The sequence below is a fragment of the Micromys minutus genome (genome assembly GCF_963924665.1).
Source record: "Micromys minutus genome assembly, chromosome: 25".
NCBI lineage: Eukaryota > Metazoa > Chordata > Mammalia > Rodentia > Muridae > Micromys > Micromys minutus.
This window is the reverse complement of record NC_137960.1, coordinates 16710703-16725432: the sequence shown is the minus strand read 5'-3', so window position 1 is coordinate 16725432 and position 14730 is coordinate 16710703. Positions and strand designations below refer to the sequence as shown.

At 43.9% G+C, this 14730-nt stretch overlaps 1 protein-coding gene across 1 annotated transcript in view; it reads right to left on the bottom strand.

Annotated features, from left to right (window-relative positions):
* The window catches only part of CABCOCO1 (ciliary associated calcium binding coiled-coil 1), a gene marked incomplete at both ends in the record, with an annotated part of 103324 nt that overhangs the window by 62989 nt on the left and 25605 nt on the right, over positions 1-14730 (bottom strand). Inside the window, one exon of the mRNA XM_080937652.1 lies at positions 7502-7574. Coding sequence (XP_080793778.1) covers positions 7502-7574 — 73 coding nt within the window. The remainder of the gene's footprint in view (positions 1-7501; positions 7575-14730) is intronic.

Genomic DNA, 14730 nt, shown 5'->3' with positions numbered 1-14730 from the left:
AAGAGTGAGTTCCAGTTCTGCCTAGGATGCACAAGACCCTGTTTTGAATATTAAAAATATGGCAGGTGGCAGAGGGGATGGTTCAGAAGGTAAGACACCTGCTGCCAAGCTTGGGTACCCAAGTTCTAACCCTGGGACCCATTGGCTCTGGCAATTTGTCCTCTGACCTCCATGATAATGCAGCCACACATATCCTTGTCTATATGCACACAAAATAAAAATAAATAGAAATGTTTTTCTTCTTCCCTCCCTCTCCCCTCTTTTCCTTCCTTCCTCCCTTCTCCCTTCCTCTCTCCCTCCCTCTTTTCCTCCCTCCCTCCCTCCCTCCCTTCCTTCCTTCCTCCCTCCCTCCCTCCCTCCCTCCCTCCCTCTGTTCCTTCCTTCCTTCCTTCCTTCCTTCCTTCCTTCCTTCCTTCCTCCCTTCCTTTCTTCCGTAATTCTAAATTCAGGGCATCCAACACACTTTTCTGGCTTTCACTGGCCTCTGCTCACAGGTGCACACACCCATATACAGACCCTTCCAAGCCCCTGAGTACATACATATGTACCCCTCCCCCCCACACACTCAAAGTCCTTCTAATAAAGAGCATTTAAGCATGTCACATTCTATGTTGCTTTTTCAATATTGCAGGCAAATACATACACTTACTTCTGCGCCTTGTCTTACTACATGTTTGAGATAAACTCAGGAAAGTACAGACCTAGATGAAAGATGAAAGGCAACCATGTTTCAAAACCGCCCAGCTGTCAGTGGACTGCTAACTCATTTCTGTTCATGCCAGTCTAGCATGGGGGTGGGTTTTGTTTTGTTTTTGATTTTTACCATACTTTCACAAGAGAGAGTGCCACAGATTAAACTTTTCTGAATGTAGCTGTTTCGACTGGCGTTTCTTTCTCTCCTGGGGCGGGAGATTTGAGATGGGGTCCGTCTATCACCTTGGCTCACTGTGAACCTACATGTATCCAGGCTGGCCTTTCAAACTGTGACAGTCCCGAAAGCTTGTAACACCACACCCACCAAATGGGGCTTTGCGTTTCCTTGAGAACTGAAAATGTTGAAAACCTTTGCATGAGTTTATTGGTGATTTAAGTGTCTTCTTGTACAGATACGCTTTAAAAAATGATCATTTTTAAATCGTATGTATGTGCCCATGTCTGTGTTCGCGTGTGAGCACATGCATGCGGGTGTCTGCAGAGGTCAGAGGGCATCAGATACCTTGCAGAGGTCAGAGGGCATCAGATACCCTGGATCTAGAGTTACAGGTACCTGAGCTGCTGGACACAGTTCCTATGAACGGAACTCAGGTCCTCTGAAACAGCAGTGTGGGCTCTTAGGTGCAGGGCCATCTCTGCAGCCCCATAAACAAGGTTCTGTATTAATTTGCAACATGGAATTCCAGACAATAGCAACACAGTCACTCCCATTGTCACTTCTTTATGCCAACGGATTTTGCTTTAGAAGTTCAGTTTTTATATTTGTCTCGAGTAACCTTCTACCCCCAGATGCAAGTTAAAATTCTGAGGTAGGCGAGGACATCTGGGATCTTGACATTTCAAAAGGTGTTCCATATAAAAGAAAAAAAAATCATGATTACACAAGAACAGGAGAAACAGATTTGCTTTTAAGGGCGGCTTCTGAGCCCTCGGTAAAGAATTTGGGGGGGGGGGACGAACCTTTATAATTTAAAGACCATCATGGGTTTCTCATCGGACAAAGAAAATCATATTTCGAAAAGGTGGTATTTTCCAAACACTAAAATGAAACTCTGCCTTCCTTATTCTTCACCACTGAACTTGGTAAAATGTGGAGCACCGGTTGGATGGAGATGGGCTCACATGGAACAGATTGAGAGAGGTGAGAATGGTTGGTCTGTAATGAGTTCCACGGCAGAGATGTAGAGCTTAGGAGTTAGCTTCTGAGGCAGAACAGGGGGTTGCTGGTCTCCATCAAGAGAGTCAGTGCTGAGGGCAGAGACTCAGCCGTGTTAACAATGCTCTTTCTGACTTCCCTCCCTCTCTCCCTCTGTTCCTCCTTCCTTCAGGAAGAAGTGCCTCTAGCACTGCACATTGAAGGAATAATCACTTTGGATTGGCTAAGAAAGGCTGCTCTCCAACTTATACATCCAAGCAGAGGAGAGGGTGGGGTGCGGTTACCCAAACCCCAGCCTCATTCATGCAATGACCAGAGCCTCTGAGATGCTACAGTCATCCTGGAGGGTAGGGACACTTGGGTGGCAGGCTCTTTCCAGCTGAGGTGCCAGGTGAACTGTTATGGGAACCATCTTTAAACTATGCACCTGCCATTTGTCATTTGTTTGTCTGGAGACAAATTTGCCCACATTTCTTGGAGGAGATTGATATTTAAGGGGAGAGTGATTGTTTTTTCACAGCTTGGAGGGAAAAGGGCGAGAGTGAGGTTTGATGAATTGTAGGCTGAAGCATCGACCACTTTTTTAAAGTGACACATTCTCCAGTCATTTTGTCATTCGAGCCAGGCAGGGAAGATAAAGTTATTTCAACACAACAATTTCTGATGGATTTTTCTCAGTACCCTCCCCCTCCTCCCAATTCCACTGGGTCAAACCACAAATTACATGCTGTGTGATATTCCTTTTCAGATGCTTGCTAATGAGCTAATTCAAGACAGAAATCTCTTTCAAGATAAAGAAAATCATCAGTGTAAGTTTGGGTATTAGTTTTAAAGATTTATTTTATTTTTAATTGTATGCATGTTTATGTCTCTGTGTGGGTATATGTATGTGAGTGTAGGTGCTGGAGGTGGCCACAAGGGGGCGCTGGATGGCCTGGAGTTGGAGTTACAAGGTATTGTGATTTTTAATGGGTACATTTTAAGGGTAGACTCAAGGGGGAGGGGGAAGATACTAATAGCTACTCTTCTTTTCCAGATCTCTTCAGACTTAAATGCTGTTTGCATTGCTTTCTTAGCCACAAGACAGTGGCTACAGTGGATGTTAAGAACTTTCCTGTTTTCTTTGTCCAACTTCATACGTTAAATGAATAGAAGACAATTTTACATTTCTATCTTGGTATTTTCAACCTCAAACTACACTGTCATTAACACCCATAATCTGGGTGGCTTTTGAAATCAGAGTGGGGGAAATGTTTTCTTGATTTTGTGTTTACTTAATGGCATGGACTCAGAGCATGAAATCATATCCCACTGACATCGCTGAGCTGGAAAAGACCTGAACTCCTGTATTTGCTGGCCTGAAGTGGTATTATTTTGGGATTTGAAAGTCTTCCTAAGTATAACCTCAGGCGAGCACTTAGGTGTATTTTTACTCTTTTAAAATGTCTTCGCACATCTATCACGTGTATAATGGTCATATCCAGGCACAGTTCTCCTTAAAGCCGGGTTTCTGCCAATGGCTACATGGGATGTGCTGTGGCCTGCACGGTGACCACACATGTTACAGTGGGAACGGCCTCCATGGGGCTACACCAGGGCCCCGGTGGCACTCATGGCAGAGCGTCCCCTGCAGAGCGGTGGCCCTGCTGGCCCTCCTTGTCTTGGTTCAGAAGTTTCGAGAAGTATTGAAATAGACCGAATCTGATGAAAACTTTTACTTCTCAAATGCACGCATTATGGATGTGTTTAAGCATGCTCACACGTGCATGCGCGATTGTGTGCGTGCCCACGCATGGCGACCTTTGTGTGTGCCTGGGGTTCAATGTCTTCTGTGTCGTCGCTCCTCCGAACTTCAACTGAATAATTTTAAGATGAGATACACAGCTCACAGTTCATGGAGACAGTTTTATCTTTGTGGAGGTGGATTTGGTGTGTAATAGCAAAAGATGCCGGCTTCTTGCTCTGTGTGAGACTCTTCAGCTAGACTCAGTGTTGTAGTTACAAGGTAAATACGGTGGAACAGTTGTAAAGCATTTAAATTCAGAAGCTCAAGAATGTACCAGTTGTTTTCCATTTATTCTTTCTCTTGTAAAACTCCAGGTGATGTCCCTCAGCCCAGCAGCTGTCTATCTGTCAGGATGTGGTGGGGGGGGGGGGAGACAGGGAGTGTAAGCAGTCACCTGCCCTTGATTTACAAAGCATCCCTTCTGAGAAATCGGCTGGGGTCCCTGTCCTCTTGTTCAAGCCATACATGAAGGCATTCACATTGTTAAGCATCAATCTGGAGCAGACAGGGCAAACGCCCCTCCCCATCCCCCAGCCTGTTCCCACTTACACCCTGCTCCCTGGTGGCTTGCTGCCCAAGCCCGAGGACCCCAGTTTTAGCCTCAGAGCAAGCGCATCAGAAGCTGGGCATGATGACACATGCTTTCAATGCTGAGGGTGGATATGCGGAACGCCAAGGCTTGCTGGTCATCCAACCTAGCCTAATCAGTGAGATCTAGGTCAGCCAGCAGCCCTGTCTTGAAGGTTGAATACAATATCCTGGGGTTTTTGAAGAACGCCATTTCCTTTAGGATAGTGCTTTGCATGTGACTGCTCTATTAGAGGGGCCTCCTGCAGTCTCTTGGTATTTTCAGTGATGGGTGACTTTCATGTGCACCACCAAGTTCTGGTTATGGGAAAGTGGCGGCAGTGCGGTTACATTTTGGTTTAGAGAAGGTTAGAATTATACATTGTTGATTAAAATGCTCCAGAGAGAATCTTTAATACTCTAGAGAGAATCTTTAACTTGAATTCAATCCATACGAGGACTGATTTACCCAATGGTAATCCTTTGGGGTGCAGCACACAGATCTTGGGGGTCACCTAATACTTTCTTTTCTAACTCCGTTTTCCTATTTATTAGAGACCTGGTTCTTATTTTCTAAGTGTCTTCGCCTCCTTAAAAAAAAGCCAGATACTTAGATTAAAAGCATCACCAACTGCCAGGCTTACCTCTGAGATTAATACATTTTTTAAAAAGATATATTTATTGTTGCTAAATATGCGTGGGGGGGCGTGTGCCTGCGAGATGAATGCAGGTGCCTGGGGTAACCAGAAGAGGGCACCAGAGTCCCTCGGAGCTGAAGTAAGACGGCTAGTGAGCTGTCTGATGTGGGTGCTGTCTGATGTGGGTGCTGTCTGATGTGGGTGCTGTGACCCCAATGTTCTTTGCAGAAGCAATGTGCTCTTAACTGCTGAGCCATCTCTTCAGCCCCGGATTCATAATGTTTTTTGAGCTGATAGCTGAGATCTCGAATACTTAATTTTTTTGAAAAAAAAAAAAAAAAACAAACAAACAAAACGTCTTGCCCTGTTTTCCTAGTTCTTGGAGGAAAGGTTAGGGCAGGGCGAATTACAGTCTGCTGATGCTGTATGTTTCTGCCATGGGTAAAGAGGCCTTTAGTGAGTTGAACTGGGTTTAAGATTTTATATAAGGTGAAGTCTAGCACGGGTTACCCAAGTTGAAACTAAACACTGTTTTCTGAATGCTCATACATGCCCATGCCGTGTGCTAGAATTCTACACATCCATTAAGTTTGTATCTGCATTTTGGAATGACGATAACAAACAATCATTGAGAAGTCACAGGCCGTCCCATGACAGATGCCAGGACAGCTGACTGAGTGTGGGCCTCCAGGACTACGCATGCGTTAAGTAAATCTCTCCCCTCGACCTCTTTCTTTCGCCTTTCTTTTCTGAGGTAATAAGTGATCCTTTCTGAGCCCACCTGAGCAACCCAGAATAATTCTACCCCCTCTCAAGTTCCTCCACTTAGTCAAATTCCCAAACCTTGAGACGTAAATAATGGTTTTACAAGTTACATGGATTAGCACGCAGTCACTACTAGCGTTTGAATGCCTGATGGTCTCTCAGCCAAGCTGAGCACACACTTAGGCTGTTTCCCTGGTTGTTTGAACAAGGGCAAACTGACCTGACTATAATAATAATAATGATAATAGTAATAATAATAATAATAATAATAATAATTATTATTATTATTATAGAATACACAGGGCAGACTAACTTTATGAAGAAGGTAGTATATTTGTTTCTTAGTTCTAGATATTCAATTGTAGGTTGCTCTCTTGGGCGTGAGACCCTAAAGGTAGACAGGGACATGGTGGCAAGGATATCTGGGAGGAAGAGCTCTTGTCTTCCATCAGGACATCAGTGAGACATTAGGCTCCGAAACCCCTTCTGAGGAAGCTCCTCTGATGACATATCCTCTTGCCAGGCTCTGCCCTCTTCAGGGTCCCCTCAGCCCCACAGTGTCACACTGGGGATTGGGAACCAAACACGGATCTTTGATGGACACACTCATGTTGTAGCTCTGGAAGACCCAACGTCCTTCCATTAAGCACCATCTTTCACTCTGGCCGGCTTGGAGAGAGCACAGCCGACAATAAACAAGCTGGTCCACTTCGTCTGTGTGACTTTTCCCTGCTCCTGGATGTCATCAGACCTTGGTCTTGCAGTGCAGAGGGGCACACGAGAGAGACAAACTCGGTGACACGCTCTATCTCGTTTCCAGATACCCGCTTCTGCTAATGTGGAGGCACTGTCACAACCCACGGCTCCCGAAGTACAGGGTTTGATTTGGTGCTTATTCTGAGGAAAGGCGGGCAGATGGTGGGGTTCCCTCTCCGATGTTCATGACAATGACTGTGCCTGTCACTGATCCTTCTAGGAGGCAGAGGAGCTGTTTAGGGACATGAAGAACTGTTGGGCAGTTCTATTGCTAGCCTTGTTTCACTGAGATGAACCCCACTCAGGGATCTTTCCCAGCAATGAGGCAGCTAGGACGTCTCTGAGGATGCTTCCCTGGCTTGTCATAGAGTACTTACTGTATAACCCCCCTTCTCCCGTTTGTCACCTGATATGATTATTTAGGGTTAATTTAAGGAGGACTGTGTCCTGTATGGTACTAACAGGCTGTCACATGTTAGAGAAGAGCAGCATGTGACCTTCTCCTTGGGGGACCATTCCTGTTGAGTTGCTTGATTGTATGAACCCATAGGAGATGCCAGAGAATTTCACAGGATGATGGATGTTTGTTTAATGGGAGCCAAAATTTTGCAAGAGAAGGTCAGTTGAAACTGAGAAGAAAAAAAATTTAAAAAAAGAGAAAAGGAAAAAAGAAAAACCCATAAAGGCTGTGTGTCGTGAATGAGCCCAAATTCTTTGTTAGAAACACAATACCACAAACCAGGCTTGCTCTAGGGAAGAAGTGAGGTTTGGAGCGGGCCTTAAGGAGCAGAGGAAAAGAACACAAAACCAGAAGCCTGAGAGAGCAGGACTGGTCCACCTCAGAGCATCCTGACTTTATCTGGGAGGAGACATGAGAATCCTATTCGACAGCGGTTTGTCCAACAATCCATAGATAGTCAAACACGCACCTAACGGTTTTCTCAACACTCAAAAGGCAGCTTATTTTCTTAACCAGAGTCTCACCTGGCATGCGTATTCTTGTTTCACTGCTGCTTGGTTGTATTAATGAGTCAACAGCATGTCCTGGAGTTGTGTTGTGCAGTTCTGGATTCAGGTAGGGTCAATAGCCCAGCTGAGTTCTCCCCCACCTTCACTCACCTCAGTCCCGATGACAATCTCTTCCCTGGCCGAGTAGAACAAAAACTCGTAGAGCCTGTAGTGCTGGAATAGGCTGAAACAGGAAACACACATGCAGCTAGAATCCCTTGGCAGTGGGAGGAAAATATCTGGGGTAAAGGAAAAGGGCTTTGGCCAAGGTGGAGAGTTAACCGCAGTACAGACATCTTTCATTCTAAAACGAAGCTGCTTGGCATGCTGGGAGACTTGAGTTCTGTTTTTTTTTTTTTTTAAGACACCCACAGGATAACGTAGGTCTTAGAAAGTGTCAGCAGATCCATCTGTGACATGGGATGTGTCTCTAGGGTAGAGAAGCATCCACGATAGCTATTCTCAGCCTGTGGGTTTCCATTTCTTGTGTGTGTGGGGGGGGGTCATATACCATATAGCTCAAATATCAGATATTGCATTACAAACAGTAGCAAAATCACAACTATGAAGTAGCAACAACATAATCTTATGGTTGGAGGTCACTTCAACACGAGACAGTGTATTGAGGGTCACAGTGTTAGGAAGTCTGAGGACTACTGATCTAGTGTCTTTTCTAGGTTGAAACCTAGCACCCTCTTAGGCAGTGGCCAACTTCACAAATTTAGCTGTATTTAGCGCTAGACCTGACTCAGTCCTGGCACACACTGGGATGTGTTTTTCTATGCAAAATGTCTCCCACTGCCAAAATGGACCATGAGTAAATTGGTCTCTGAGAACACAAGGAAATAAATGGCCAGGCAAGGTCTGAAGTTTGTTTCTGAGATGACTGGCCTCCCTGTGGGCTGTGTGCATCAAAGGCAGGCACACGTTAAGGAAGGCCATTTCCTTTTCTTCTCACTGGAAAGCTTAGGTAGTCAGTGACTGAGGACTACGAAGAGCTCAAAGTCACAAGTTTGCAAATAAATATTTCTAGGAAGTTCAGAGCTTGGCAATGTATCGTTGAGAGTTAAAAATGTTACTGAAGAGCTAGCTTCTAACATTCTGTTTGTGATAATATTTGAATTTTTCTAATTCTATTTCTAATTCTCTTTCTGCTGGTTGGGAAAATTAATAGACTCATAATACAGCAAAATGTCTAAGAACAACAACAAAAAATTGTCAGCAAAATAAATTCAAATCCACCATCTTTCTATTGCTACTTTGGAACTGTAAGTTTGCTACTGCTACAATTGTAATGTAAATGTTCTTGAGACAGAGGGTTTACCAAAAAGGTCCTGACCCATAGGTTGAGGACTGCTGCTCTAAACGAACTAGAAGAAAATTCTATTTTTTTTTTTCCATCTTGGCCATCTTGTGCTAGACACGGATCATAGGATAAGAAATTTCCTCTCTGAAATGACATAATCTTTCAGTCTCTCTGTCCTTGATGCATATAGGAATGGGGCTGCCCCATGTGTGCTGAGAGGATGTCATGGAAACAGCATCCATAAGTTGGATATGATGGTCAATGATGCAGTAAGGAGGCAGGGCCTGGAACAGGACCAGGATGTGTCCCCAAGGGAAGATATTCAAAGGGACATTTCCTGAAGGACCATCCCCTCTCTACTTTTCTGCACCCTTCAGCTTCTCCAGAGAGCAAATAGGGGCCTCGCCTGAAGACTGAGGGGCAGTTCAGCAGTGGGAAGGTATTTTCTATCACTCCCATTGGGCATCTCTCTGACTCAGGGTTCTAGATAGTGTTGTCTAAGCTCTCTGGCCAGTGTCATGCATTGTTAGGCACAAACTGGGGAAGAGGATGGCTTTCTTACACTGGGATAGATTTGCTTCTTGGGGGAAAAACACTCAATGAATAAAGGGTAAACATCTGCATTTTTAATTGCATGTATAATATACATAGTGTGTGTGTATGTGTGTGTTCTTTTATTTCACTGGATATTTTCTTTACTTAGATTTTAAATGTTATCCCCTTTCCTAGTTTCACCTCTGGAATCCCCCATCCCATCCTCCCTCCCCATTCCTCTATTAGAGTATCCCCCCATCCACCTTCTCCCTCTTACCTTCCCTCCCTGGCATTCCCCTACACTGGTGCATTGAACCTTCAAAGGGCCAAGGGACTCTCTTCTCCTTGATGCCCAATAAGGCCATCCTCTGCTACATATATGGCTAGGGCCATGGGTCCCTCCATTTGTGCTCTTTGGTTGGTGATTTAGTCTCTGGGATATCTGGGGGTTCTGGTTAGTTGATATTGTTGTTCTTTCTATGGGGTTGAAAACTCCTTCATCTCCTTCAGCCCTTTCTCTAACTCCTCCATTGGGGACCCCATTCTCAGTCCAGTGGTTGGCTGAGAGCATCCGACTCTGTATTTGTCAGGCTCTGGCAGAGACTCTCAGGAGACAGCTATATTAGACTCATGTCAGCAAGCACTTCTTAGCATCCACAATATTGCCTGGGTCTGGAAACTGTGTATGGGATAGACCCCCAGGTGGGGCAGTCTCTGGATGGCCTTTCCTTCGGTCTCTGCTTCACACTTGGTCTCTGTATTTCCTCCTGTGAGTATTTTGTTTCTCCTTCTAAGAAAGTCTGAAGCATCCACTCTTTGGTTGTCCATCTTCTTGAGCTTCATGTGGTCTGTAAATTGTATCTTTGGTATTCTGAGCTTTGGGGCTACTATCTGCTTATTCGTGAGTGCATACCATGTGTGTTCTTTTGTGACTGGGTTACCTCACTCAGGATGATATTTTCTAGTTCTATCCATTTGCCTAAGAATTTCATGAAGTTATTATTTTTAATAGCTGAGTAGTACTCCATTGTGTAAATGTACCACATTTTCTGTATCCATTCCTATGTGAAGGACATTTGGGTTTTTTCCAGCTTCTGGCTATTATAAATAAGGCTGCTATGAACATAGTGGAGCATGTGTTCTTGTTATATGTTGGAGCATCATTTGGGCATATGCCCAGGAGTGGTTTAGCTGGGTCTTCAGGTAGTACTATGTCCAATTTTCTAAGAAACCACCAGACTGATTTCCAGAGTGGTTGTACCAGCTTGAAACACCACCAAAATGGAGGAGTATTCTTCTTTCTCCACATCCTCGCTGGCATCTGCAGTCACCTGAGTTTTTGATCTTAGCCATTCCTACTGGTGTGAGGTGGAATCCCAGGGCTGTTTTGATTTGCATTTCCCTAATAACTAGGGATATTGAACATCTCTTTAGGTACTTCCTTTAAGTCATTTGGTATTCTTCATATGAGAATTATTTAACTCTGTACCCCACTTTTTAAATAGGGTTATTTGATTCTCTGGAGTCTAACTTCTTGAGTTCTTTGTATATATTGGATATTAGCCCTCTATCAGATGTAGGATTGGTAAAGGTCTTTTCCCAATCTGTTGGTTGCCATTTTGTCCTCTTGACAGTGTCCTTAGCTATTTTATAAGTTCCCATTTGTCGAGTCTCTATCTTAGAGCATAAACCATTGTTGTTCTATATTCAGGATATTTCCCCTGTGCCTATGTGTTTGAGGATCTTCCCCACTTTCTCTATTAGTTTTAGTGTATTGAGTTTTATGTGGAGGTCTTTGATCCACTGGGGCTTCAGTGTGTGATCTTGTGTAGATTGTCTAAGCAGATAGAAGTAATGCCCACAGTCATGTGGAGAAGAAATTTTAGGAGCAATATTTCCAGAGCACAGGTTAAACAGACATCATTTGGACTAAAGTGAGAGTGTCTAAAGAAATTCAAATTTACTAACAAGGTTTGTTTTGCACCACTGTGTGACTCTTTCCTCTAAACTGCACTATCTACAAGACTCAGGTTGACAACAAATCACTCAAGGCCAAAAAGATCCTAAAACCAGGGGCTCGAGAAATCCAGAAAATAAGATCCTGAGGCCCCATTCCAAGGCTAGATAAGCATTAGGCAGTCACTGGAGAGAGCCACAGGTTAAACTACCTGTGACATTGTACAAGGATCCCGAAGGATGTGGCTTTCACAGTTGTCCTCCATCCTGGTGGTGGGGGTGGGGGTGATTCAGCTGTCTTTGAGTCCTCCATGTTCCTGTAAGAAGTTCTAATAAACACATTTTTTTTTTTTTTTCACTAAGCTAGACTTGGGCAGAACTGTCTCTTTTGTTTGTCTCTTCGCTCTCTGGGGTGAACAGGCATTTGTTCACGTAGTGATCGTGGGATGCACCTGCCATGGGCTGTAGTGGAAAAACTCCATCTCTTGAGTATGGCTTTCAGTGGTCTGATCAACAGAAAATCAGGCTGAACTGAAGCACACATAGTTTTGATAGTTTAGTCATCAGCATATTTATAAAACTTAATAATTGTTGAATTGAACATGTCGTGTGATTTCACTCCTACTAAATTTCTATTTGTGGACCCATGAGGGATTCTTAACCATTCTGGAAAGACTCACACTGCTTCGTGCAACTCCATTATGGATTCCAGATATCCTAATAACTGATATTTTATCTTTTGTGTAATAACTATATTTAAATGCATAGATCACAATGTGGAGATTTAGCAGCATTACATTTGGATTTTCTGGATTTGACTAATCTCTTTAAATAGTCTTCATTATGAGATCTAAGATTGGGCATGCGGAGCTGTTAAGATGGGTGCAGAGGAACATTGCCTGGGTGGGGGGATGAGTTGAAACAAGGAAGGCAGCTTGTTCCACATTGTCAGGCAATGGTCATCATGGTACACATGCCGGCTTTAATGCTGAGCTTAGGGCTCAGCTGTAAAAGTGTATCCTGCCAGACAGATGGCATGTATAGATGAAGAAGGAAGGCAGTGCAAATATTCATGGTCAAAATACTGTCTGGAGTATCTCAAACCCTAAGGGGCAGAAGGACCTCAGGGCATGGATTCTCACGAGTGTACACATGGCACATGTGTGCTTAAGTGTGTGTGTGCATGTGCCTGTGTAGGTGTAAGTCTGTATACATGTGTGGGCATGTGAGTGTGCATGCATATGTCTTCATGTTTATGTGGGTATGCATTGTGTGTACATGTGTGAATGTGTGTGTATGTGTGTCCATGTGTGTGCTTGTATAAATACATTGTGTAAACTTGTATATACATGTTGGGACATGTGTGTGTGCATGTGTATGTGTGTGTCAATGTGTGTGCATGTGTCTGTGAGTATGTATGCTTGTGCAAGTTCAGGTGTGTGCAATCCATGGTGAGAGTTAGAGATGAGAAGACAGCGTCATTGGTCTTTAGGTGTTGGTCTTCACTTTTGCTTTTCACCTTGTTTGGGACGTGCTCTCTCTTGTTCACTGTGCCGTAGGGAGTCTGACTGCTCCAGAAGCGCCTAGCAATTCTCCCGGCACTACCTGCTGTCTCCCTATGTGTTTGTCCGGTTCTTCTGGGTTTTATTGTGGATTTAGGGATTGGAACTCAGGACCTCAGCCTTATGTAGTGAGCATTTTACCATAGAACCATCACCTGCCCAGCCCTGGGGGCAGGCTCCTGTCTATTTCTTTCTCTTTATTGGAGAAACTATGCCTTTCAGTGAGAGTAGCACATTAGGAGACGTGCTTTGTAGTAAAACAATAAAATCAAATCATGCTGTATTAAATGCTATCTTATAAAAAGCAGTGTGTTATATGCCATTGGTAAGCCCCACCGGAAATCAGTGTGTAAGCTTTATTATATTAAACACAGAAATGTTTATGAAGCTTCCAGATGACAATCAGGATCTTCGCCATGTGAATCTTGAAGCTGTGTAGGACATTGGGTAGGCCTCTGTGTTGAAAGATGCTAAAGGTGATGTTGGGAAATAGAGACCCAGTTGAAAAGAGAGAGCAAGGACACTGTGTGGAGAGATGTAACTTTCATCTGCTTCTCCGGTATCTGCCGAGTCTAGGTGTGTCTTTGGTGAGAGGCACAGCATGCCTCGCTCACACACTCTGTGATAAGCTCCATACAGACAAATGTCACCTGAGGACCGACACACAGGTCCCCAGAACCCATGTAGATGCTGGATGAACATGGTAGATCACATATATCCCATTGCTCAGGAGGTGGAGACAGGGTTTCCCCAGGACAAGCTGGCTGGTTGAAGATACGCTGAATCAGAGAGCTCTTCACCCAAGTGAGAGATTCAGTCTCCATAAATGAAGAGAGGCGCAAGTGGAGAAGATACTTGAGCTCAACTTGAGTCTCCAAACACATTTCCACGCATGTGCATGCATGCTACACAAAGACAGGCAAAACATGGGATGGATGTCTTGCTCCAGGAACAGGGTTGTAAAAATACTTGCATGCCATAAACTATCATTTTCTAAGTAGAGAGCATGACTTTACAATGAGGTAAACTGGCTATTGCTTCAAAATATCTTAGGGTGTTTAACAAATTTGATGAAATCTGTGAATCTCGTCTTTTTAGCTTTTTTCCATACTGAGGATTGAGCATACAGGAGCAAATATTCTACAAAGGAGTCAGACACTTGCCCTCTTTGCAAATGCTGTTGAGATAAGATCTCACTAATTTGCTTATTGAACTCATATTTTAATAATACTTGAGCCTGCCCTACCTGGGGTTACAGGCCTCTACCATAACTCTTGTGTTTCAAAGACAGATTGTGTAAAAATCAACTTTTAAGTGGAAATGAATGTTTAAAATGGAAATGTGGCTCCTTGGTTAAAACCCAGCCGCCTAAACTACAGATCCATTACAGCTGTATTCAGTTCTGTAAATAAACTGCTGTTAGGTACAGAGTCAGGGATGAAAGTTTGTTCGCAGTGGTGATTACAGGACAGATGCAACCATGGTGCCACCCGGGAATCATTTAGGGACACAGAGCAGGAGGGATGCTCGGGTCCCCACTTTCATTTGTTAGATGGAAAAGTTGAGTATTCTCTCCTTTCCAAACATCACCTTTGTGTTCAGGTAGATGTGTGGATGCTTCTGTGTAGATTGTCCTGAAGCTGTTTGTTAAATAACTTTAATGTTAATTCCACTTGACCAAGAAGGCCGACCTAGTCACGTGACTCCAACTGAACCTTCCCATTTTCATTAGTAAAATAAAGGAAAGCCAGTGACTGGGCTGGTTGAGGGAGGTGGAGAGAAGGGAGGTCTAAGAGGTCAGAGGACAGAAGGTGAAGGTCGTCACAACATGGAGTTTCCCAAGGACCAGGCAGACACAGATGGAATTGATTGGCATTAAACAGCTATGAGCATTAAGGATTTTATAGGTCTAATAACTCATATAGAAGGGCAGTTTGTATCTTTGTCTATTTGATGCAATCTTGTTGTGCAGTGGGTTTGTG